At 32.1% G+C, this 26,988-nt stretch overlaps 1 protein-coding gene and 1 pseudogene across 1 annotated transcript; one reads left to right on the top strand and one right to left on the bottom strand.

Moving 5' to 3' along the window:
* The first annotated feature begins 619 nt into the window (after positions 1 to 619).
* LOC124936035 lies at positions 620 to 21,982 on the top strand (annotated as a pseudogene).
* Positions 21,983 to 22,649: 667 nt separating this feature from the next.
* LOC124936045 (uncharacterized mitochondrial protein AtMg00810-like) lies at positions 22,650 to 23,314 on the bottom strand. The gene is made up of 2 exons (XM_047476500.1): positions 23,051 to 23,314; positions 22,650 to 23,009 (listed from the first exon to the last, which is right to left on the bottom strand). The coding sequence occupies exons 1-2, from the start codon at positions 23,312 to 23,314 to the stop codon at positions 22,650 to 22,652; spliced, it is 624 nt and encodes a 207-aa protein (XP_047332456.1).
* Between the last annotated feature and the right edge of the window lie 3,674 nt (positions 23,315 to 26,988).

A 26,988-nucleotide genomic window follows, 5' to 3' on the forward strand; every position in this document is an offset into this window, starting at 1 on the left:
GACATCTAACTTATGGCTTCACTGAACTTCTTCCAAGCAGCCATGACATATTTTGATTTTTCATTTTCTTCGGTTAACGATTGAACTGTCTCATTAAGTTTCTCATTCTCAAAGTATAGTTCAATCGGTTCATTAGTCTTGGTTCCAATCGACTCACATGTTTGGAAGTTACTTGGTTCGACGGTGTGGAAGTTCGGCCGGGTTGGTACAAGAGCAGACAGGTTCTTGAACTCAACAACCATGTCATTGAGTGCATTAACTAGATATTTTTTTAGTAAACTCTTCACAAGAGAAATCAAATACCTCTTCCTCCTTAGCCATGAGACAGGTGATTCATTCGTCATCGGTATCCGAATCGGTATGAGCCCACAAGCTCTCACCATCATCGGTTATCAATGCCTTCTGAATCTCCTTCCATTCATCGGTTTACTGATGATCATTCCTCTGGTTATTATCAACCGGTTTCCAGTCGTCTCATCTTGGTCTTCTACATTCCGACCTGTAATGACCTAAAACGTTACAATTAAAACATCTAATGTTAGATTTATCACCGTAGTTGTAGTTTTAGTTGTTTGATGGTTGATTCTTCTTCATGAATTTTCCGAATTTCTTTGCTAACATGGCCATCACTTCCTCACTAATCTGCTCGGCGGTTTTGATCGGTACAGAAGTTTTTGGTACGGGGGCTGCTGGTTCCACCGATGTCACCAGGGCTCTAGTTGCGGTTGACGTTGAGGCTTCATCTTCGATTCGAGATCTCATCTCGAATTCGTATGCCTTCAAGTCTTCAAACACATCATGCAACTTCATATTGTGGAGGCTATTAGATTCTCGCATCACCATAGTCTTTATATCCCAAACGCTGGGAAGAGATCTCAAAGTTTTAACAATGGTTTCCTTGTTGTCATACTTCTTTCCAAGTGCGGACAACTCATTCACCACACTTGTGAACCGATCACTGAACTCTTTGCTTCATCTTGATATTCTCAAACTTCTGAGTTGCCACTAATATCTTGTTTTCTTTAGTTCTTTGGTTTTCCTCATGAAGTTGAATCACTGTTTCTTAGGCTTCCTTTGCAGTCTTGCAGTCTCCGACTTTCCCGAAAGTGTTTCTGTCCAGAGATTTGAAAATATGTCTCATGCAATAGTTGTCTAGGTTGTTTCTTCTTTTATCTTCAGTTGTCCATTCACCTCTCTCTTTCTCGATCTTTATCGGACCTTCTTTAATGATGAATATCATTTCATCATCCATGGTAATCATATGTAGATACATCTGAATCTTCCAGTCGATAAACTCCTCACTTTCCAGTATAGGGGGCTTCTCATTGTGAGTCATAATTGCTTGTTTTTGTTTGTTTGGGTGTTAATATTAACTACTCTGATACCACTTGTTAGGATCGAGATTGTCGATAGGGGACCAGAGTCTGGATAAAGGAAACCTCTTACACACACAACGGTTGGCGCTAATTTGGTTAGGAATCAACACCGCTCTTAATACCACACAGACTGTCACAAACTCTTGAACCGAGTTCAAGGGCGGAAATGTTTGTTTCAGCCTGAAGCAACACACATAGATCATATAGAAATAGGAATGGAGAAGGGTCGGTTAGACTAAATGGAAATCTGTTCAGTTAGTTAAATGACCAGAAATGAGTAAAGAACACAGGACACAGATTTTATGGATGTTTGGAGATTAAACTCCTACGTCACCCTTTCTTCTCAAACAACGAGAAGGATATTCACTAAGGAATATTCAACCAAACAATACAACACACGATCAAGTCTTATTTACTACTCGATGTTCACTTTACAATACTCACACAGTATTGTAATATACTTTTACAAATGTGTAAATCCCCAGAACTTAATAGTTTGTTTTTATCACTCAATAACTTTGTAAATTTCTCAAGGTATGTTCTCAAGAGTGAAATGATCGCGCACGGAGCAAGAGTCGAGAGAGAGCCTGCCTGTTTTCTTCATCTCTTTAGTTTCTTTTTATAGTGGAAATATGACAACGGTCATATTTCTCTCTCTAAGATGGCCAATCAAAAAGGACCAGCAATGCATTTAATGCGGTTGAAGCTTCCTTAGGTATGATGTCGTGCCGACTTAAATCAGGTAACTTGTACGTTTTGTATTTGTACACTTGGCAACTGTACATTTGACGGCTTCCTGCTCCTTGGAGGTTGCTTCTGGTTTTATACTAAATCAGGTAACTGTTCATCTGACAACTTCCTGCAGTCTAATCAGCAGACTTGTTTCAAAAGACAAGTGACACATTCTGAACTTTTCAAGAACTTCCTTTGCACATTCCCAAAGAATATATGTTTGCATCAACACGTCAACTCCCAATATATCCATATCTTTGATTTTGTTTTGATTTAAACTGTCCGGTGAAAATGTATGTTGCCTTAGGATTTGATCCAATCGGACACATATCGGTTGATAACTTGACCGGTTCTTAATTTTAGCTGAGCCGAACTTCCAAGAAGATAAATAAGAAGTTTCGGTTTGTGATGTTTTAGGAAAATAGTTCTGACCGGTCAGGTTGAAAGTATGTACCTGCACATAGAATTGAATTTAATTAGGTTCTTTAGATAGTTAATTACTTATTTAATTAACTATCTAATTTTTCTAACACATGATCATCTATATGTGATCGTTTCAACATGTTACTCGTTAGTAAATTTTGTGACAAGCTTATCAACTTCCACGTAAACATATATTCTCTATTGATAATACCACGATCATTTATATATGATCATTCTAACACATTACTTGTTAGTAACTTCTGTGATAAGTTTATTAACTTTCACGAAAATATATTTCTTGATAGTATCATGACCATTTATGATCACATAAAAATATTTACCAATAAATCCTATTAGCCAATAGGTACTCACGATCATTCACGTATAATCGCTCTAGAAGTGTTACTTGTTGGTAACTTCCGTGATAAATTTATCAACTTTCACGATAAGCCTATTTGTTAATAGTGTTTTGACCATTTACACTATAATTACTCAACATGTTACTTGTTAGTAACTCTTGTGAGCAAGTTCTCCAACTCTCACATAAACCTATATGTTGATAGTATTATGATCATTCACATATGATCGACCCAACATGTTACTTGTTAGTAACCCTCGTGAGCAAGTTCTTCAACTCTCACATGAACCTATCTATTGATAGTACTACGATCATTCATACATGATCGTTCCAACATGTTACTTATTAGTAACTTCTATAAGAAAGCCTATAAACTCTCACGTAAACCTATCTATCAAAGATAATACGACGCTCATTCACATATGATCGCTCTACATGTTACTTGTTAGTAACTTTTGTGGCAAACTCATCAACTTCCGCATAAAATTATCTGATGATAGCCTTATGATCATTTAAATATGATCGAATTTATTACTTATTAGTAACTAACATGAGAAGTTTATCAAACTTTTCATCCCCTTTATGTCCCATCAAGTGACATTAACCTTAGTCATTTATGACTATCTCAACGAACATTAACCAAATACTATTTGTAAGCACTAAAATTTTACTTACCAAATATATATTTTTTAAATAATTTTTTTGAATAAATAAAATTAAAATAATTAAAATTAAGGCCAAAAATATGATTAAATAATTAAATGAGATTAATTACTGTAATAATTAAATCACAATTAATTAAAATGATGGCCAAAAAAGTAAATAAAATAATTTGGGATAAATAATATACTAATTTTTATCTCAAATTAATTTTAAGAAATTCAAGGGGAATTAATTAAATAATTTAGGATAAATGTTGTATAAATTTTATCCAAAATAAATTATTATTAAACCCCAAAAAATACAAAAAAATTAAATAAATTGCCAAAATAAATTTCATATTTATTAAAAATCTTTTGTATATTTTGTAGGATGAAAATGGAGTAAAAAAGGATTGCAAAATATTAATTTCAAGCAAGCTCCAATACTGGAAAAGGGTCGGACCTTACAACCGAAATTTGAAGAGATCAGTGCAGCAGACTTCACAGCCCTTGGATAAGCGCTAGAAGTTCCAACGCTCGAGAGCCATTTGTGTCGCCCATTTTTTCTAATTGAATGCATGGGTTCGGATGTGGGATTAAGTTAGTGGTCAATTAGCACAAAGGGGTGGAAGGCGGTCACTAGCAGGGCTATTCATTTCGAACCATGAGCCGAAAACTCATTAAGAAGTCAATTAGTTAGTCTATAAATCATCTAAGTCAGTAGGAGTTAGGAAGTTCTCAAAAGGCATTCAAGCGAGTTGATCAGAAAGTAAACTTGGGGGGAAAGTCTACAACGAAGGATATGCGCGCTCGCGAAGCACTAGATTTACTAACGCGCGCCTTAGAGCCATTAGCTCGAACACGACGGAACACGAATGGAGCGTCAATCGTTCAATTTTTCTCTCGAAACGACGTCGTTTCACCTGGTTTGTCTTCTTCCCCGCGACGACGAACTTGATAAGAACAATTTCATCTTTAATTTTTCAAGATGGAGTCGTTTATCAACCTTTTGACTTCTTTCAAAAGGTGAAATGATCACCTTACTCCAGTGATCATTTCCCTTATACCTGGAGGTGTCAATATGGCATATACCAACAACTGATCGAAGATCAAACAAAAGACCATCAATATCTTTTCACTTAATCTAACACAATTGGTTGATGAACCGACCTTGGATGACTATAAATAGCCTTCTCTGGGCAAACCGAAGATAAGAGATCCACTCTCAAGTCTTCAATCACCCTAAAAAATAAATTTACCATTAAAGGTTCAAGCTTTTTCTGAAAATTATGAACTTTCGTGTAAGATCATAAGGCTCTAATTTAGGCATTCAAGAAGCTTCTCTAAGAGTTAATGAGTGTTCTCTAACTCCAAGTAAGCTTTCAATCACATCGTAATTCGAATTACCAATTTGAATTAAAAAAATTATATTTTACTTTTGCTAGTTTCATATATTGTCCGATTGTCTGATTATTTGATTGAGAAACGATCCTAAGATCATATGTAATATTTCTATTGAAACAAAATTGAATCAATCAACTTAAATTAGAAACTCCCAAATTTGAAAAGTTTCAAAATTAGGTTTTTATTCTTGAGTTATTGCTCAAGAACAACAACCCAGAAAGTTGTCCAACATATTACTAAGGATGTTGGGAACATATTGGAACCAATTCCAAGCCATCCCAATCATATTTGATCAAAAGCTAATTATTTTATAAAAATAAAAAAATCCAGTTCTTAAATTGATTAAAACGAACAATTAATGTTTATATTTTGGTTTTATTCAACCATATGAAACATAAGAAAACTATTAAAAAACTCATTACGCTTTATTAAGGCTTAAAACTAAAAACCCGTTTTATATATATTAAAATGTTCAAAATGAATAGGACATCATCCCGATTGAATGACACATTGGGATTAGGGGTGAGGAAAATTACCGATATTAAAGGTATATCGAAAATACCGTACCATAATATATCGAAAATATCGACTCTTAAGGTATACCTAAAAAAGGTAAGGTATGATACCGATACCATAATTATTGGTACGGTAAATGTATGAGATTTTTAAAATTTAGGTATATCAAGATATACCGAAATACCGAAATAGTATTTATAAGTTAATATATATTTATATAAGTAAATAATTAAATAAATTTGAAATTAATTTAATTATAGAAATATAATTTTTGAATAATATCAAAATATAATTATACTGAAATATTATTCCATATATGCAATCTCTACCTTACCGATGGGATTGAGTTTTTTAAAATTAATATATTTTTTAGGTATCAAATGTATAATATCGATACCGTACTAAAAATAAGGTATACCGAAATTAAGGTAAGATAAATGTATGATTTTTTTGTATACCGAAATTAAGGTATATCGAAACAAGGTATACCGAAATCAAGGTAAGGTAAAGATATGCATTTTTTAAATACCGAAATTTTAGGTAAGGTATGAATAAAATATTAAGGTATACCGTACCGACCCACCCCTAATTGGGATGATGTTGTAAATAATTCTGAGAATTATACGAAGCTTCCCATGCCTTGGGATCAAAGTATCCGGACGTCAAAAGAAATAATCAAACCTTCAGTTTGATGTTCTCAAGACATCAGTTATATCTCACCTCTTATCTTTGCTTCTCTTCGTCCTAGAGACCGTGCCATTTTGGAAGTGTATGTCATGGTTGGAATCTTCGTTGGGAAAGGTCTTCCTCTTTCTCCTCGGTCTGATCTGGTTGGTTCTAGTTAATTAGTTGTATTTATGATTTTTAGTGTCGTCGATCTAATTTGATTCATGGTAGCATCTTTTTCATATCCTCGATTTTATTCTTATAGCCATGTGGTCTTCTGGCACTTATGAACTTGGAAAATAGAGAAGTCATTTTGAAAATGTTGCTTTAGATCAAGAACAATGGTGCTGCTGATCAATTGTTCTTTCTTGGAATTAAAACAAAAGGCCTCAGAGGTGCTTTCTTTCTAGATAAGAAAGATGTAGTGATAATTGTATCCGAATGATGCCTCCCAGAGAGGGAATGAACTTATGAGAATCATTCCTGACGAGACTTGAATAAACTCGCTATAAAAGGGTATTTCCACCGACTACGGATTCCACCCCATAAACTTAAAATCCATAACCCCAATTGCTACGAGAATACCATTTAATTGGCATATGCCTCTTTGAACAACCTCAACTTTTTTTGATAAGAATCAATACGATCTTTATAAGGCTCCTCCTCCGCTCTAAATGAAATTCAATGAGAAGATACCATATCCTCATCCATAGGATCCTAAGTGCCTAGATCAATCAAAAGTTCGATTATATCTGAATTACTCATTTTAAGATTTCGGTAAGGAGAAGACATAAGTCCTGAAATGTTATGCCTTGAAGGGAGCAGATAGACTAGGGATATAAAAAGAGTGATTTTCCCAACATCTTCTGACTATCTCGCGAGTCCCCCAGCCGGACTCTACATGCCGGGCCAATATATTTGGGAACCTCTAGGGAAAGACAATTATATAAGTGTGAACATGCTCATTACTCTAATGTCTCACCCAGGTCAAAATGGTTGACCTCCGATGCTTCCTCTAATTTCATGAATTGCCCCATTTGAGTTGCTGCTAGGTGAGCACTTGAGGAAGAAGAAACAGATGAATATGATTCATGTAGAGGAGCAGGATCCGAAGCGCACGCAGAATTCGTCCTGGACGGATGAACAAAAGATACCGGGAAAGCATAGAACAGCCGTCCAAAAGGGTTCTTACACAAAGACGTCTCCCCGCGCACCTCTCAACCCATCTGTCTGAAATAATAAAACTCTAACTGTTATAAATTTGCATTGGGTGAGATTTGAACTCGGATCACCCGCGTGATAGGTAAGAATACTTACCATTACACCATTTAAGATGTTTATTTTTTATATATATATTTATATAATTGATATGACTAACAGGAATTGAACTTAGTTTTATCCATTTATTACCAAAATCATTTCATCAATAATCAATCATCGAAATTAAGTATGTTAAATTATCCTAAATCAATTAAAACCTTAATTTAACAATTTCTTTTTTTTGATTATTTAAACTAAATGATCAAAATCAAGTAAGTTCATAACTTAATCATAATTTAACAATTTTTTCATTTTTGATTATTTAAACTAAATTATCAAAACAGGTGAGTTCATAACTTAATCACAATTCAATAATTTCTCACTGATTTATTATTTAAACTAAACCATCAAAACCAGATGAGTTCATAACTTAATCACAATAAAAAAATTTCTCCCCTTTTAATTATTTAAATTAATTATCAAAACCAGTTGAGTTCATAACTTAATCACAATTCAACAATAAAATAAATAAATAAATAAATAAACACTCAACTTCTTTATCATTATTTTACATTAGATTTAAAGAAATTCCAACAACATCAAGATAACTGTTAATGAAACTAAATTCATACAAAATTCTTATATTATAGCTTATTATGATTATCAATAGAGACTAATGAAATTTATTTCGTATATACATCATTACATACATCATTCGTATATTAGCTTAATTAAGTATTATGAAATTCATATATTATTCTTAATTTAGTTTAATTAATTAAGTATTATGATTGTCAATAGAAATACTACTTAAAACTAAATTCATACATTATTATTAATTTAATTTAATTAAGTATTATAATTATTTTCTTGAGAATTACAGGAGAACTAGTATGACATTCCATATTCTTAGATCCCGTTTAAACTAAAAATACTTTTAGATAAAAAAAATTAAATATTATGATTATAAATAGAGAGAATAATAAAACAAAATTTGTACATCATTCTTATTTTATTTTAATTAAATACTAGGATTATCAACAGAAAGACTAATGAAACTAAATTCATAAATTATTCTGATCTTGATTAATTGAATGTTAACTCCATAATAAACAAATAATATAAAAATAAGTCATCACAAATGAAAAGTCTTGAATAGAGTGACGATAAAAATTTGAAAGAGAAGGTATTGTGTGAAAAAAAATTATGTTAACCCCATTAAAAAAATATATTTATAAAATATTTAATTTATAAATTAATTAACAAATAAATTAATATTTTTTTCTAATTAACAAATAAATAATTAATAAATAAACTACACGGTGGTCGGAATTGAATGGATGATGATGAAATGACATGACTTATTTGATTTTGTTTATTTTTCTCCTTGTTTCTATCATGAATGAACAAATTAACAAGTTAAAACTTAATTTGAATAAATAAATATTTAAGTTTTAATTTTTATTTGTAAAAAACAATATATATGGTAATAAATGCAAGATTAAGTTATTAATTAAAATGATAAACTATTATATTTAAATATATTATAAATTAATTATGAATTTTATATCTCTTAATAATAACAAATAATTTGACGAACATATAGGCAGATGAGGAAGTGCATGTTGATTTTTTTTTTTATATTTTTTTTATATATTTTGGTAAGATGGTGACAACGACAAACATACAATAAGGAATGACACAATTTTCAATAGTGGAGTTACGCTATTTTAGTAATATATATTTGAGGAATGATAAATACAACGAATGGTTAACGAAAGTAAGGTGTGAGAAAAAAAAATTATAATTCACCAATAAGGCTTTATATTTCTGCATTTCTTTCTCTCTCTGAAACGTCTCTGACGTCATTTATTTCTCTTCTCCGGCTGCATTTATTTCTCTTCTCCGACTGCATTTATTTCTCTTCTCCGGCTGCATTTATTTCTCCCCCTGACATTTCTCCATGGTATCCTTTTTAAGGATCTAGATTATTTGTTTTTATAGATCTAGAATTTAAATTTTACAGATGATCTATGGTTTAAATTTTACAGATCTATTTATTTACAGATCTAAAGGTTTATGGATTTATTTCAGAACTATTTGAACTTTCAGGAAACCGAAGCACTGAACTTGAACAAATCCACACCTGTTGAACCCGAAAGGTACCCGATTGTCCAATAAGTATAAAAAATGTACATTTCAATGAGTCAAAATGTTCCGAAACCTACCATTTTGGACCTGAAATTTTGGTTTCAGGACTAGAAAGTTTGGTTTAGGGACCTTAGAGGGTCATTTCGGGTCCCGAAATCACCTTTCTTGTCCCGAAACCACTCTAAAAAGGTGCTTTCTTGTCCCGAAAGGGTGGTTTCGAGACAAGAAAGGGTCCTTCTTTCCTTGGAAATGTCGTTTTCCATTCTCCTTCACTTTTGCGCATGATTGAACTAATCCTTCAAGTCACTAAAGGGGCGCCATTAACAGGGTTACCCCATCGAGTCCTAAATGCCTTCAACTTGTCATCGGTCTCGTTATTCTCGTATTCTACAATGTCCATCTCCCCTCTATGGAGACCCAATATCATTTGAACATCCTCTTCTTCGATTTTCACTTCCACGTCATTCTCTAGGGTGTCGGAACATTTACTACAGTCAAACTGTCTAACTAGATAACGAGAGATCTCCCCGGGGTATTTTGAAAGCGATAATGATAGTAGAGAGCCAAAGCTTATTGACTTCACAACCTCTTTTTGTTCTTGAGACAGAAGTTGAAGAAGATTGAAAAGGCCAAAAGACGATGTCCTAGTTAAAAATAAGTTGTGGGGAGCTGCTTTGGGGGATTTGGGGCTACTTTGGGAGCTGCTGCTTTAGAGGATTTGGGGGCTGCATTGGTTTCTTGGGCATTCCTTTTACGTTTATTTGCCCTACAAAAACAAAAGATAAACATTTAAAAACCATGAAACAGATAATCAAATAAATAAAGAAATTCGGGTCCTGAAACCAACCATTTCAGGTCCTGAAACCACTCATTTCGGGTCCTAAAACTACCCATTTCGAGTCCCGAAAGCACCCATTTCGGTAGGGGTGTTCAACCGACCGGTTAACCGATTAACTGGTTAAACGGTTCCGGTTAATACCGGTTTTGGCTTTTATTTTACAAACCGGTTAACCAATCGTTAATGGTATCGGTTTTACCGGTTCTAGTTCTACCGGTTTTGGTCGGTTCTGGCCGGTTAACCGAGTTTAACTAGGAACCGATAATTCAATTTTTTTAAATTAAGTAATAAATTTATAAAATATTTTTTTTAAAAATTATTGTTTTCACTTTTCTATTATACTATTCTTCATCCTTTTTTGTCTCTATTATAATATACTATATTATTATTATAAATATATTATATTATAATAATATCTTTTATTGATATATTTAGGAATATGTTATAATATATAAATTTATTATAACAATATAATATATTTTATAGTTATTCGGTTAGGTTTTTATATGTTTCTTGAGAAAATTCAAATTCATTATGTCGATTAGTCTTTAACCAACCAAGTAGAATATGATTGAATCCCCTTCTCAACCGATAGAATGGGAAGTGGAATCGGTAAATTATAATTTATAACTTTGATTTTAGGTGTTTCCGTGTTGGACTTGTTGGAGAGAAAGTTAAATAAAGTGAAGGTTGAATTTTGAAGACATCAAGTTTTAATTTGCTTAACTATTTTGATTTTGTTAATTTATAATTCCACGTTATCGTTATAAAAATAATTTTACATATTTTAATGAAATTATTTTAATTTGTTTTTAATTTATTTTTGTAAAATTTTATATAGATTATAATATTTTTTAAAAATTATTCTATAAAAATTATTTATAAAATAACTAATACAAATTATAAAATATAAAAATATATAATTAAATTATTACCGGTTTACCGGTTAAACCATTAGAAAAATAGGGAAAACGAAAACCGAACCGTTTAACCGGTAAAAAACCGATTAATTGGAACCGCTAAAACAAGTTAACCAATAAACCGTTAAAATGAAACCGGTTAACTATCGGTTCGGTTGGGTTACCGATTTTCCGGTTTTTTTGCACAGCCCTACATTTCGGGTCCTGAAACAACACTTTCGGAACCCATAATAGCCAAACAAAATAGAATCAAACTTTTGAGTCTTGAAACCACCCATTTCAGGTCCTGAAACCACTTATTTCGGGTCACAAAACAACACTTTCGGGACCTATAACAGCCAACACAATAGAATCAAACTTCGGGTCCCGAAACCACCCATTTCGGGTCCTGAAAGCACCTATTTCAGGTCCTGAAACAACACTTTTGGGACCCATAACAGCCAAACACAATAGAATCAAACTTTCGGGTGCCGAAACCACCTATTTCGGGTCCTGAAACCACCTATTTCGGGTCCCGAAACAACACTTCGGGACCCATAACAGCTAAACACAATAGAATCAAACTTCCGGGTCCTGAAACCATCAATTTCGGGTCCTAAAACCACCTACTTCGGGTCCTCAAACTACACTTTCGGGACCCATAATTCAGCCAAACACAATATAACCACACTTTTGAGACCTGAAACAACCATTTCGGGTCCCGAAACCACACTTTTGGGACCCTTAATTCAGCCAAACACAATATAACCACACTTTCGAGACATGAAACAACCATTTCGGGTCCCGAAACCACACTTTCGGGACCCATAATTCATGCAAACACAATAGAATCAAACTTTTGGGTCCCGAAACACCAATTTTTCGGGACCCTTAATTCAGCCAAACACAATATAACCACACTATCGGGACCCTAAACCACACTTTTGGAACCCATAATTCAACCAAACACAATAAAATCATACTTTCGGGTCCCAAAACCAAGTTTTCGGGACCCATAATGCACCAATACACAATAATCATAGTTTTCTATTGTTAAAATCATCAAAATCTCTAACCCTGGCCCTAAACCCTAACCGATCTTCAAATTATCAAATGATCTACGATTCTAAAAGAGTAGATGTCTTATTTACCTTGTCCTTGGAGATCTGGGAGATCTTGGAGTCTTGCATGGCGATGTACCTGGACCACCAGCCTGAAAAGAATAGTAGTGAACCCTAGACCACGAAGATACACGAAAGAAGACAATCTAAATGAAGTGAAAATACACGAAGGAAGACCTACCATTTTCGATCGAAAGACGATGAAGAAAGGAGAAAAAGTCGGGGATGCCGGAGAGCCAAATCGCTAGAGAAGAAGTCGGGGATCGCCGAAAATGAGAAATGAAAAGAAGAAATAGGGGAAGAAGAAAAAGAGGGAAACTTAAACGTTTTTTTTTTATTTTATTTTTTTGGTTTTTCTCTCTCCTAGCTGGCAAGGTCACGTAGGATTCGTGGCCTTGTTTTCGCTGATCATTCGTTGAGATCATTTCTCTATATATTTATGTGTATATTATATATTTATTATCAATCAAATTATTTAATAATGAAAAAGTTTAATTTTGAAATATATTAATTTTTTAAAATTTATTATAGAATTTAAAATGTATTAATCCTTCTATCATTATCTAAAATCAATCTCTAATAAGTCAAATCAATAACAAAAAAAAAATTAAAAAATCTGATTTTCTTTAAATCATTTTTAATTAGATCTGTTAGTAATGAAATTAAATTCATACATTATTCTTATTTTATCTTAATTAAATATTATGATTATCAATAGAGATGCTAATGAAACTTAATACATCATTTTATTTTAACTTAATTAAATATTATGATTATCAAAAGAGAGGCTAATGAAATTAAATTCATATATCATTCTTATTTTAACTTAATTAAGTATTATGGTCGTCAATAGAGACTAATGAAACTAAATTCATACATTATTCTTATTTTAACTTATTAAGTATTATGATTATCAATAGAGACTATTTTAGATTAATTAAGTATTGTGATTATAAATAGAGAGGCTAAAGAAACAAATTCTTATGGTTAGGAAATGAGTCAACAATAACAGGTGTTGACCGAGTATTGTTAACCGCAAAAAACCTTCGTTCGAAATTAACTCTTTTAGAAGTTAATATTTGTTTCTATTTTTCACAAGTTTTCACAAACTCTTGAACAGAGTCAAGTGCGGAACTATTAGTTTAGACTTGAAGCGGCAAATAAAGGAAATGACAATTCAGAAAGTAAAGAACACAAAGCACATTGTTTGTTTATAGATGTTCGGAATAAATTCTCATACGTCACCCCTTCTTCTCAACCTTGAGAAGGATATTCACTAGAAGATTTGGTTTAAATACAACGCTTACGCAAACCCAATCGGACAACTAGGACTTAGACACTGCTGTTTCCGAACTCATAGTACAACACACTCTATTAAACAGAACAACCTCTATTTAACTTACGATACCAAAGTCTCACACGGAAAGAACAATATGTAATACAACGTAATGATCTAACACACTTGTAAACTTTTAGATCCTTAGCGCTTGAGAATAGTTTCACAAAATTTCTTAAAAAACCGTGTAGAACTATGTAAAAGACCGAGATCGAGAGAGAGATAGACGCACAAGTTGTCCTCCAACTTCTTCTTAAATACATCTTCTCAACGGATAAATTTGCTTCAGAGGACACCTGTCCTGTTTCGGTTGGATGCGCGCCATGGTAGTACGTCATATGATATTTTAATTCGCTTGGCACATGGCAGTCTTCTATAAGATTAGCTCAACTTCTTTGCATTAAATGATAGCGTGTTATAGAGCTTTGTGTGCTGATGTAGCGTAGTTTAACTTCCGCGTGCTAATGTAGCGTAGCTCTACTTGAGTATTGTAGTCGCACTTAAGTATCGTAGCCCTACTTAAATAACGTGTGACTATTGAGTTTCTTAGAAGGTTTGTATAATGATACATGGTAGTTAATGTAACGGTCGAATCTAAATATTAAATGTGACATTATTCCGTTGATTACTATGCATGCTGATGTGGAAGTCTTGTATAAAACCAAATAGGTTAAATACCGGAAGGCCTTGATATAGAACCGAACTTTTGAAAAAATCGGAGGCACTTCATATAAAACTGAATTTGATCAAATACCAGAAACGCCTTGTATAAAACCGAGCTTGGTTAAATACCAGAAGACCTTAATATATAAAACTGAACTAGTTAAATATCGGAAGATTTCCAAAATACTAAAGCTAACATAAAACCGGAAGTGTTTTGTCCAAATATCGATTTGGAAAAACTACTTGATGCGCTTCTTCAGAATAACGAACTTGACATAAAACCAGAAGCGCTTTGTCCAAAAACCGATTTGGACAAACTACCAGATGCGCTTCTTTAAAATACCAAACTTGACATAAATCGGAAGCGCTTTGTCCAAAAACCGATTTGGACAAACTACTAGATGTGCTTCTTCAAAATACCGAACTTGACATTTACCGGATAGAAAACCGAGCGCGCTTCTGCAAAGCCGAACATAAAACTGAGCGCGCTTCTACAAAGCCAAAGCCGAATAGAAAAATCGAACGGATTCTCTTTCCGATTTTCTTCACTTCTACCATACATAAACTCAATTAACACTGCTCAGTTATATTGATACACTTAAACTTAATTATAAACTTTAACTTAACAATTTATCTCTTTTTGATTATTTAAATTAAATCATCAAAACATGATAAAATCATTATAGTGAGTGTCCTAAATTAATATATTCTTATTTTACTTAATTAAGTATTAGGGGGTAAAAAATGATTTTGAATATTACCACATAATAAACAAATAATGTAAAAAAATAAATCATCACAAATGAAAAGTCCTGAATAGAGTGACAAACAAAGTGTATTGTTTGAAAAGATTAAGTTAACCTCATTAAAAATATTTATTTATAAAATATATAAATTATAAATTAATTAATAAATAAATAAATAATTTTTCTAATTAACACATAAATAAATAATAAACAAACTACACGGTGGCCGGAATTGAATGGGTGATGATGAGATGACGGGACATTTAATTTTTACTGCTTATTTGGATTTCCTTATTTTTTCACTGGTTTCTATCATGAATGAATAAATAAGTTAAAACTTAATTCCAATCAATAAATAAATAGTTAAGTTTTATTTTTTTTATTTGAATATAATTATATATATATATATATATTTATTGTACTAAATACAAGAGATTAAGTTATCAATTAAACGATAAGCTATTATATTTAAATACATTATACATTAATTATTCTTTAAAATACTATTTATAATTAATTAATTTTTTTCTCTCTTTTAATAATCATTAAATAAGAAAAAAAAATTGAATTGGAGATAATAATCAATATGGGGTAAATTATTTTTTTAATGTGATTGAATATTTTGAAAAAATTATAATTATTTAAATATATTTTAAATTTTAATATAAAAAATATTAAATTCAATCAATTTTATTTTAATTATAAACCATAATATTGTGTTGGATTGTAAATACTATTTAAATAAGAGTTGGAGTTGTGAATTTGCCTAATATGCACAATAATAATAGTTGTTTATATATATTTACGGTAGTACCGTGACTACGAGAAACACATGATAAATAATGACACGATTTTTTTTAACAGTGGATCTACGTTAATTTTTTTTTATCTAAAATCAAAATCAATCGTTAATAAGTCTATTACAAAAAAAAATAAATAACAAATTTAAACACTAAACTTTTTTTATAATTATTTTCCTTAAAGATCTAAAGGGATTTCAACAACAACATCAACATAGTGGCTAATGAAACTAAATTAATACATCATTCTTATTTTAGCTTAATTAAGTATTATGATTATCTTAGCTAAATTCATACATCATTCTTATTCTTATTTGAGCTTAGTTATGTATTATGATTATCAATTTTTTTTCTATGTTATCAGGCTGCTTTTGAATGTTAACACAATACTAAACAAATAATGTAAAAAAATAAGTCACAACAAATAAAAAGTCTTGAATAAAGTGAAAAATAAAGAGGCAGAGAAGGTATTGTGTGAAAAAAAATATATTTAAGTTAACCCCATTAAAATATTTATTAATAAAATATTTAATTTACAAATTAACTAACAAATAAATAATTAATTAGATAATCTGATGAGACTTTATTAAACATAAGGGATATTGGTGTAGAAAACTAATGCCCCAATGTGACAACGTGCCAAAAAAAATATATATACCTTTCATGTATATATAGTGCCTACCAGGTCAAATGTCAAACTTTAAAAAGTGTAATAATAAATTAAAGTTATTTTGGATATAATTGTATGAAGTTATTGTTTTTGTATTATTATAAGGTATAAGACATTTTTTTAAAATTAAAGTGTCAATGAAAATGATAATTTAAAAAAAAAAAAATTGATAAACAAAATTTATTTGCCAAATATTTTTATTTAGATTTTTTAATGCAACAAAATTTCTTATTAAAAAAATTACAAAATAAGGTATGAAGAGTTATTTTAAAATAAATAATATCCAAAATTAAAGATAAAAAATATTTATTCAATTATTATATTGTAAATGAAATCAGAATTTTTTTTTTATTTCATGATCTAATAGATTAATAAAGTTAAGTTAAAAAAACAAAAAATAAGTTTACTATATAATAGAAATAGGTTATCAAAAGAAAAGGAATACTATATAAGAAGTATATTTTACATGCACCATCTTAATGCAAAGTTTTTTATTTTTATGTTAATTGAGATGGGAAGGAACCGAATTTTTTTTTTTTTTTTGTAAAACAAGGTTTGTCTCATTAGTTATGAATCAAAACATGTTTCAATCATTAAAACAAATTATTATCTATCATATTTTATTTTATGACTTTGTATATTATAATTAGTTTATTAAGGTTTCTTAAGTTATGATTAAAATACATTTTAACAAGGATAATATAACTTTTAATTACAAATCTTGATTAACTTGGATTCTAAATTTGATAGATGTAGAATGACATATATAAAATGCTATCAAAATAAATCATAATCCATTTTCCATTTTCATTAAGATTCTTATAACTTGTAGTGGCTAGAGAGAAAATGACCATTGTGCCAACATTAATATTCATCTTTGAAAGACCCTCTATCTGGGAACACAAAGCTAATGTCAAATGGGTCCAAAGGTTTAACCATGTTTTTATATATGATTCAAATTTTTATTTTTTTTTAAATGACTAGACATTGAATTGGTAATTAACTAACTCCCATATATTTGAAATCATTATGATCTTAGTAATTGATTTAGTATTAGCAATCGAAATTGTTTCGCATTTCTTATTGTATTTAGTCAAAGTTGCATAAAAGTCTCTACCTAATTGGCTAATTTCTTTTCTATTGATATTATTTGCATACAAGTTGAGACAATATGATGCCATACAATACTTTCCATTCCCATACAATGTTGTCACCTGATGGACTATGTCAATAGTCTCCGACCCATAATAAAAAAAGAGATACCACAAATATAATTTGACCTAATTAAGGGAGTACACTTATTTAATTAATTTAAATAATGTTTTAGTTTTTGTGAACAAAAAAATATCCATAAAACAAATGTTTGTTATTGCAGTTTTCCCTCCCTCGAAACCTATATCTCAAATATATGTTACACTAATTTATATTACATAACTTTATCTTATTTAAATTAATATTTAATACTTTATAAATAAAATATTTCTAAATTAAATTATCTACGAAATCTAGTGTAAACCCAGATTGAGTTACAAAAAATATTTTAAAATTAGGTCATTATGAATGGTCTGAATGCAATGACCTGTGGCATTGCCTAAAGGTCCAAATTTCGTACAGTGAATTTATATACCAATAATAATAATAATAATAATAATAATAATAATAATAATAGATACCCACTATTATTCCATAGACAAATTAAGCCCCCTCAACAGTTTCTTCCTCAATATATATATTGGGATCAATAATATATTCATGCATATAATTGTAAGTTTCTTTATAGCTGGCATCACTGTGTGTTTTATATATACCAGCTATCTCTTATGATGGGATCTTGTGAAGACCACTTGTAAGCTTTTACTGAAATTTTGAAAGTCAATGAATTGCTAGAAAGTTGTGGTTTTCATATTTTTGATATCTCTTATGTGGTTTTCATATTTTTGAATTGCTAGAAAGTGATTCTTTCCTTGCCACTTGAAACCAAATCTAGATAAGGTCCATATAAAATTAATACTTAAATTTACTATTAGTTTGTCATGAGAGACTCATCGATCGATGTCATGATTATCTTTTCTTGAATCAAAATCCTTCAGACAAATTCTCTGATTCTCTTATAGCTATGCATTCTTCATAGTTCTTAATCCTTGCTATGGAGATTTACAAAGGAGATGATTAAAAATAAATATTTTCTCAAACTCAAATTTAAGATTTTACTTAAAGAGAAAATCTAAGGATAAATAAATAAATAAATAAATAAATAAATAAATAAATAAATAAATAAATAAATAAATAAATAAATATATATATATAATATATATATATATATATAATATATATATATAGAATGGAATTGAAATTCACATTCTAATTTAAATTTTATTAGAATTTTAAAATTGTAATTTAATTCAAACCTTATGTTTACAAAAGAATATAATATAAATAATTTGAATATATATTATTTATACTATGTTTGACTCAACCTATTAGAATAGTTAAAGTGTTAAAAGAGATTTTGTCAAAATGTCAGATTCTAAATTAAAAAAAAAATTCGTTTCAATATTTTAATTTACTAAATTAAAAAAAAAATGTCGGTTCAATTTATTAATTTTCTAAATTAAAAAACAAAATACCGGTTCGAAATATTAACTTCTTAAATTAAAAAAAAAATTACCGATTCCGACATATTAACTTCTTAAATTAAAAAAATTATCGATTCGCCATATTAATTTTATAATTAAAAAAATAAAATATGAAATAATATATCAGTTCAAAAGGTTAAATTACTTAATTTTATTAAAAAAAATATTAATTCGACATTTTAACTTTTTAAATTTAAAATAAAAAATTATTAGTTTAACAATATTGAAACGATAAAATAATAAGATACTTTTGTTAAAAAATAATAAAATTTTAAAATTATAATTTGGAATTATAAAAACACATTGGTTTGAATTTTAATTAAATTCTAATTTTAATTTTTCTACTAAATTAATAATTGAAATTATACCCTAATTAATTCTAATTCTAATTCAAACTTTAATTAAACACACCTTAATTGTAAACTTGCAATAGTTTATTTTAGTAAAATATAAGTTATAATTTTATTATTTAAAATAAAAACATTAAAAATTTACCCTACAAAGTTAAAATCCACATATATTATTTCTTTGTTTGAATTAAAAAAATATAACACTAAACATGTTCAACCTAAGGAATTCTTAATGGAATTTACACACAACAAGAACTTTAATATTTTTTAAAATTTCAAATATTTAATAGATTAAAATTCACTATTATTAAAACATTCCAAATTGATTTTGTAAAAGTAAATCAAAAAATATTTAGAATCGTCTAAGAGATGATTAATTCGATGCTACCAGTACAAGTATCTTACTCATAAAATGACACATATACACAAAAGTGAAGCATCACATCCTTTATTTGTTGATTTTTTTTATCTTTGTACATATGGTGCTTTCTTAGTGGATACCTGCACTACCTGTACTGGTAACATCGAACTAACCCTAAAAGAGCATTTGTTAAAAATTAGAAAAATGAAATTTGAAGGAATAACGTGGTGCATCCGAACCAATGAACCTAATTATTTCTTTCTCCAGATTTTTTTTGCTAGTCTTTTTCCAGATTCACACCATTTCAGAATATACTTAATCTTCTTCAGTTCTTCTTCCTATTTTGGTTCCAACCGTCGTTCTTCAGACAATATTTCTAAGTCGGCACTGCTCAATCTCCGTCCAGCCTCTAGGTACCTTTTTTTTACTCTCACCTATGTCCTATCATATTGATCTAATATTTCCGAGTTAGTTTATGAGAACCATTACATTAGGCTAGGGATAAACCATTGTATTTTCAGATTGATTTTTGAATCATTTATTTTTCTGGAAAATGTTTATGTTATAAATTATAATGTTAGTAAACTGTACACTTAATATGTTAACTTAACATAGAGTTTATGATAATGTCAGGCTCTTAGTTTGAAAATGCCTAGATTAGATAATGCTAACAGTTAGATTGTTAGTTTATAGATTACAAATGCTTAGTTTAGACATTATGATTTGTGAATTAGGTTAAATGCCAATAATTTGCATGCTAATTGCTAAGAGGAAATGAATAATTGTTTTTATTATAGGGTACTCTATACGAGGATAAAGAACAAAAAAATTGGTAAGAGAGTGAGGTTTCATCAAATTTGGAAACAAACTTGGATGAAATTATGAATGACAAAGTCACCAGTGGATTCGATTTATAGACTATTCAATGCAAAAAATCAAATTTCTCTTCCAGCCTTAGAGATGAAGAAAATAATACTATTAAAGATAAACAAAATGTTATGAAAATGTTAAATGAAGAGCATGTCAATATTTTAATATGTCCTTACTTTCATGACAATATTTTAAGGGAAAAAATCTGTCTTGGGCAGCCCAATTTAGGTCCGGCACGATATGCTATTATAGGTAATATCTGTTATTAGAAGAGTCAGGTATAGAGAATCCTGTTTGTCGGAAATGACCTGTAAATTTAGCGGTTTGTTCTTCTCTAATTTTATCTCTATTAAGAATCCATGCTCCACTAAGCCTTTCCCTAATGTTGTACAACTGAAACATTGATCTTTTGCTAGTTTAGAATCTGAAGAAGAGTACGAATCTTTTTTCTAAAATTAGTCGAATTTCGAGGGTTGCACGAACAGATGTCCAAGAGGCGTTGTTCGATTATTTGCATTGCACCAGTGGTTTTCACTTCACTGATGCTGATCATATAAGCAAAAATTCTCCTAATTTTTCTTCATTGGCTGATCTCTTCAGTTGAAAACGAACAAGATGTGTCAAGATCTTTGCCCAATTTTTTCAGGTATAATTCCATTAATGAGTTTGAGCCTTTTCTGTAGAGCCTAGGTTTACACCCATCTGAACTTGATTCACTTCTTCCTCGCAACTTGATGTTCTTGCAATCTTGCATGATGATGAACGCTTTCTCGATAATTATCATGTCCTTTGTGCTTATGGAATTCCTCGTATTAAGATTGGTAGAATGTACAAAGAGGCAAGTGAAATATTTAGGTATGATTATGGGACATTAAGTTTGAAGCTCAAGTCTTATGAAGAATTAGGTTTACACAAATCAACCGTCATAAAGCTTGTAGCTTGTTGCCCTTCCCTTTTGATTGGCCGTGTGAACAAAGACTTCGTGGGAGTTCTTAAAATGTTAACCGAGATAGGTCTTGGAAATGACTGAATTGGCGGTTATTTATCCGGGAAAGAAACCTACAATTGGAGAAGAATGCTTGACTTGATGCATTTTCTCAGTGTAGTTGGCTATAGTGTTTTGCATATGAGATTCGATATAGTTATAGTTTCTGTTGGCTTTTGACTATTGGATCTTTAAAAAACGATTACGAAAAAAGAAAACCCTGGAAAACTGAGAAGGACAATAAGATTTGTTGAAACAGAAAAAGTCTTACCATTCTCAAGTGTTCTGTATTAACCTTTACAAACAACCATTATAAATGAGTAATTAGCCTAGAAACACTAAATTACTTATACACACAGGTACAAACCCAATTAATAATTAAATAAACCCTAATTATATAAAAGACAATAAAGACCTACAACTTTCAATTTTTTGACAATCAATGCTTAAACTCACAATCTCCCCCGTAAACTTGATTTGGTTCGAGATTCTTCACGCTGAGAAGCTCTCGCATCTCTGCAAATTTGACTCTTGCTAGTGCCGTAGTGAGAATGTCTGCACTTTGCTCTTTAGTGCCTACAAACTCTACAATGATCTATCGGTTCTCGACGCATTCACGGATGAAGTGGAACCGAGTCTCGATGTGTTTGCTACGTCCATGAAACACCGGATTCTTCATTAATGCTTTTGCGGACTTGTTGTCAACATAAAGGGTTACCGGTCTCGACTCGCATCCGAGAACCTCGTTTAATAAGTTTCTCAACCAAAGTCCTTGGCATGACGCTGCAGTAGCTATAAACCCCGCCTCACATGAAGATAAATCAACAGTTCGCTACTTATGAGATTGTCAAGTGATCAGATTCCCGTTAAGATAAAACACCATCTCTCTAGTACTTTTTATGTCACCTGTGTCACCGACTAGGTCGCTGTCAGTAAAACAAACAAGTTCTTCAACTTCTCGTCCTCTTCTTAACTGAATCCCATAATTCGTCGTTCCCTTCGCGTAACGAAGAATGTGTTTTACTGTTTGTTGGTGTAGAGTGGTAGGCTTCTCTATGTATCGACTCACTATTTCAATTGCATAAGAGATATCAGGTCGAGTGTGCGTCAAGTACCTGAGACACCCGATGATACGTCTATACTCCTTCGGATCCACTAAGCTTCCTTCTACATCCTTTCCGAGTTGCAACTTTGCTTCCATAGGATACTTGCTCGAGTTAAATCCTCCATTGCAAAATGTTTCAATACCTTCTTTGCATAAGCTTCCTGCTTCACCTCGATGTTATCTTTCTTCTGGTCCACCTCGATACCAAGATAATACGAGAGTAGTCTGAGATCACTCATCTCAAACTCCTTCATCATCTGTTTTTTGAACTCCTCAACACCCTTGATGCATGATCCTGTCACAATCAAGTCGTCGACGTATACGTCAACAATGAGTACTTCTTCTTCATGGTTTTTCGTGTACACAACCTTCTCTTGAGAACACTTCATGAAACCGAGACTCATCATTCTCTTATTGAGGCAAGTGTTCCACGCCCTTGATGCTTGACGTAGTCTGTAGAGAGCCTTGTATAACTTGTACACCTTGTGCTCTTTATTCTTAATGATGAAGCCTTCAGGTTGAGCGACATAGACTTATTCTTCGATGTCACCATTGAGAAATACTAATTTGACATCCAAGTGGTGAATCTCCCATCCACGGTGAGCTGCGATGGCAAGAATTAGCCAAACTATGTCATGTTTCTCCACTAGTGCAAATGTCTCCTCAAAGTCAACGCATTGCTTCTGCACATAGACTTTTGCTACCAATCTCTCTTTGTGCTTGAGGATGTTGCCTTCGCTGTCTCTTTTCAACTTGAAAACTCACTTTAACCCGATGGTCTTGTGACCGGGTGGTAAGGCGGTGAGCTCTCATTTATTGTTCTTCCTGATTGACTCGAGTTCTTTGTTCATGGCCTCATTCCACGACTCTTCAACTACCGCCTCGTGATATGTTGTTGGCTCGTCAGTGGTGAGAAACAACAATTCATCAAGATTTATCTCTACTAGTGGTGCCTCCGCATAGACATCTTGTAGGATTCCGAACTTCACGGAATTTTTTACGAGCTTGTTGTTGTTGTTGCACCACTCCCACTTCTCCTCCTCCTCGAATACAACATCTCTACTCACATAGATTTTCCTGCAAGCTGGATTAGGAAATTTTTGCGCCTTACTTCCGTCTTTGAACTTCACATTTTCGGTAATTTTCTTGTAGAGCTCATTGAGCTTCTCTCGATGTCTCGTCATATGGTTGCTTGTTCCATTGTCAAGGTACCACACATCGGTGTGATTACACTCATCGCCACTTGCGAGGAGTTTCTCCATGACTTTTTCTTCATTGAACAACACCACTTCTGTTTTTCCTTGGACGGTTCTTGCATGAACTCTTCAAGGTTTGTCTTCTCGTCTCCCTCATCAAACATTAATATTGGCTCCTCGTCATAGAAGATAGTGAGGTTTGCATCATCGTCTTCGGAAGAGCATTCGTCACTATCTCAGCAAACATTAATGTTGGCTCCTCGTCATAGAAGCTAGTGAGGTTTGCCTCATCGTCAGACCTTTTGTTAAGGAACTCAGACGCGTAGTGCCCATACTTTTGACAAGCGTAACATTTCACTGTGCTCTTGTCTTTGCGAGGCTTGGTGTCTTCTTGTCGAGGTGAGCTTTCTGCACGACCTCTGTTTTCTCTATCGTTGCCATTGTGACTCGACAATCTAGAAGAAAATTCGGCTTCTCCGTTTTTCTTCATTCGTGACATTCATTCATCATGCGTGATCAATAGGTGCCCCTCCTCTTGGTCTCCATAGCCGCGAAGTCTCTCCTCGTGGACTTTGAGACGACCGAAGATCTCTTCGACGATCATATTCTTAAGGTCACCAAATTACTCGATCGTTGTAATGATCTGCATGTATGTTTGTGGTAAGGCTCTAAGGAACTTATTGACGACGGAGATCTCCTCCACCTTCTCTCCCAACGAGCGAATACCAGTCACGATGGATGTTAATTTCATGGAGAAATCATTCACCGATTCCCCATTCTTCATACGAATCGCCTCGAATTATGTCTTCAATGTTTTCACTTTTGCCTTATTGACTCTCTCCACTCCAACATGTATTGTCTTTAGCGTCTCCCACGCTAGCTTGACGGAATCTTTCTCAACCACCATGAGAAGGACGTCCTCAGGGAGTGCTTAATAGATGGCGGTGAGAGTCATTCTATCCATCCGTTCGTCGACATCGTCGAGCATCATGGCTTCCCACACTCTTTGTGCTTGTAAGTTTATCCGCATTTTCAACGCCCACACATAGTAGTTACTCTTCATGAGTAACGGATAGGAGAGCGTCACGTTTCCTTCTCTTCCAATCTTCATTGCCGCTGCATCTCTAGTTGATCGTGTCGACGTCATGTTCGTCAATCTAGCTCTGATACCAAATGTTGGATTTTGACTATTGGATCTTTGAAAAATGATTATGAAGAAAGAAAACCTGGAAAATTGGGAAGGACAATAAGATTTGCTGAAGCGGAAAAAATCTTACTATTCTCAAGTGTTCTATATTAACCTTTACAAACAACCATTATAAAAGAGTAATTAACCTAGAAACCCTAAATTACTTATACATACAGGTCCAAGCCCATTAATAAATAAATAAACCCTAATTATATAAAATACAATAAAGACCTACAACTTTCAATTTTCTGACAATCAATACTTAAACTCACAATCTTGAGAAAGGAACGTTTGATCTAGTCGGGCGGTTGCTAAAATTAGGTCTATAGTTGAATTCCATTTCGTTTATGTTAGATGTTAGAATGGATGGGAAAGATATAGTCAATATTTTTGCATCTAATACTGAGCTTTTGTGTACACACTGATTCAAAAGACCGAAAACCGTGTTGAGGAAATTAAAAGTGAAGAAAGAAGTTTTATGCCAAATGTTACTCGACGACCCTCTTAAGTTACTTCATCTAGCATCGAGTTCAACTAATTCAAATGTTTTTTTTGTCTTATCTAGTAAGTTTATTGATAAAAATACGTCTTTATTGAGAATAGGTTACATAGAGAATTCGGATGAGATGATGAAAGCATTGAAACAGTTCTGAGGACGAGGAGATCAGTTGAAGAAGAGATTTGATTGTCTTGTGAATGCTGGTTTGGATTATAATCTTGTATCGAGCATGATTAGACAAGCCCCTACTGTTCTAAATTTGTAAGATGTTTTTTTAAGAAAAAGATTGATTATTTGATAAACCGGTTAGGTTACCAATTGTTGCGTTTCCTTCTTACTTGGGAAATTTGAGGAAATGACCCCAAAAAGGGGGCTAATTATGTTTGGTGCGGGCCACTAATTTTTATAGCGCTGGTGACCCCCAAACAATTTTCTGCCGAAAATACCCCTGTTGCGTCACGCACCCTCCGGTTGCGTGACGCACCTGAGGGCATTGTGAAAAGTCCACAATGCCCTTACTATATAATAAAAAAAGTTCCAGTTTTTCTCTTTCTTTTCATTTCTTTCTTTCTTCTTCTCTTTCTTCACTTCCCTTCTCCTCCTTTTCTCTAAAAAAAACAACCACAGACGAAGGAATCCCAACGAAGGAATCCCAACGAAGACGGAGGAATCCCAACGAAGGAGATGTCTCTTTCTTCTACTGGTATGCTTACTTCTTCCTTTATTTCTTTCTTTGAACACATTGTTTGTTAGGGTTTAGGGATTGATTAGGTAAATGTCACCGGCGGCGAAATCCGGGTGCGTCACGCAGGTGCGTAACGCAGGTGCGTCACGCAGGTGCGTCACGCAGGTGCGTCACGCACCTGAGTGACGCACCCCAAACCATTTATAGTTAGTATTTGCATTTCATTGTTACAGTGTCTCTCGATTGATAGTAGCAACCATTTGAATATGTTATTTCTTTTTTGTGTTAACAGTTCAAATATATTGGGTTGATGAAATGCCCTGTTGAAATACCCAATTTATTATTTGAAGAAATGAGGGTAACTGACAACTGATTTTAGAGTGTTGAAGGCTTGAAGCATGTTAGTTTATTCTTGATTATGAAATCTTACTCAAATTGGATCTATATAGCTATCTGGTGTCAATCCAAGCTGTGTGGCCCATAAAAGCCAGATTTTGTAGTTTAGGATTGTA

This window comes from Impatiens glandulifera, chromosome 1 (assembly GCF_907164915.1).
Source record: "Impatiens glandulifera chromosome 1, dImpGla2.1, whole genome shotgun sequence".
Taxonomy (NCBI): domain Eukaryota; kingdom Viridiplantae; phylum Streptophyta; class Magnoliopsida; order Ericales; family Balsaminaceae; genus Impatiens; species Impatiens glandulifera.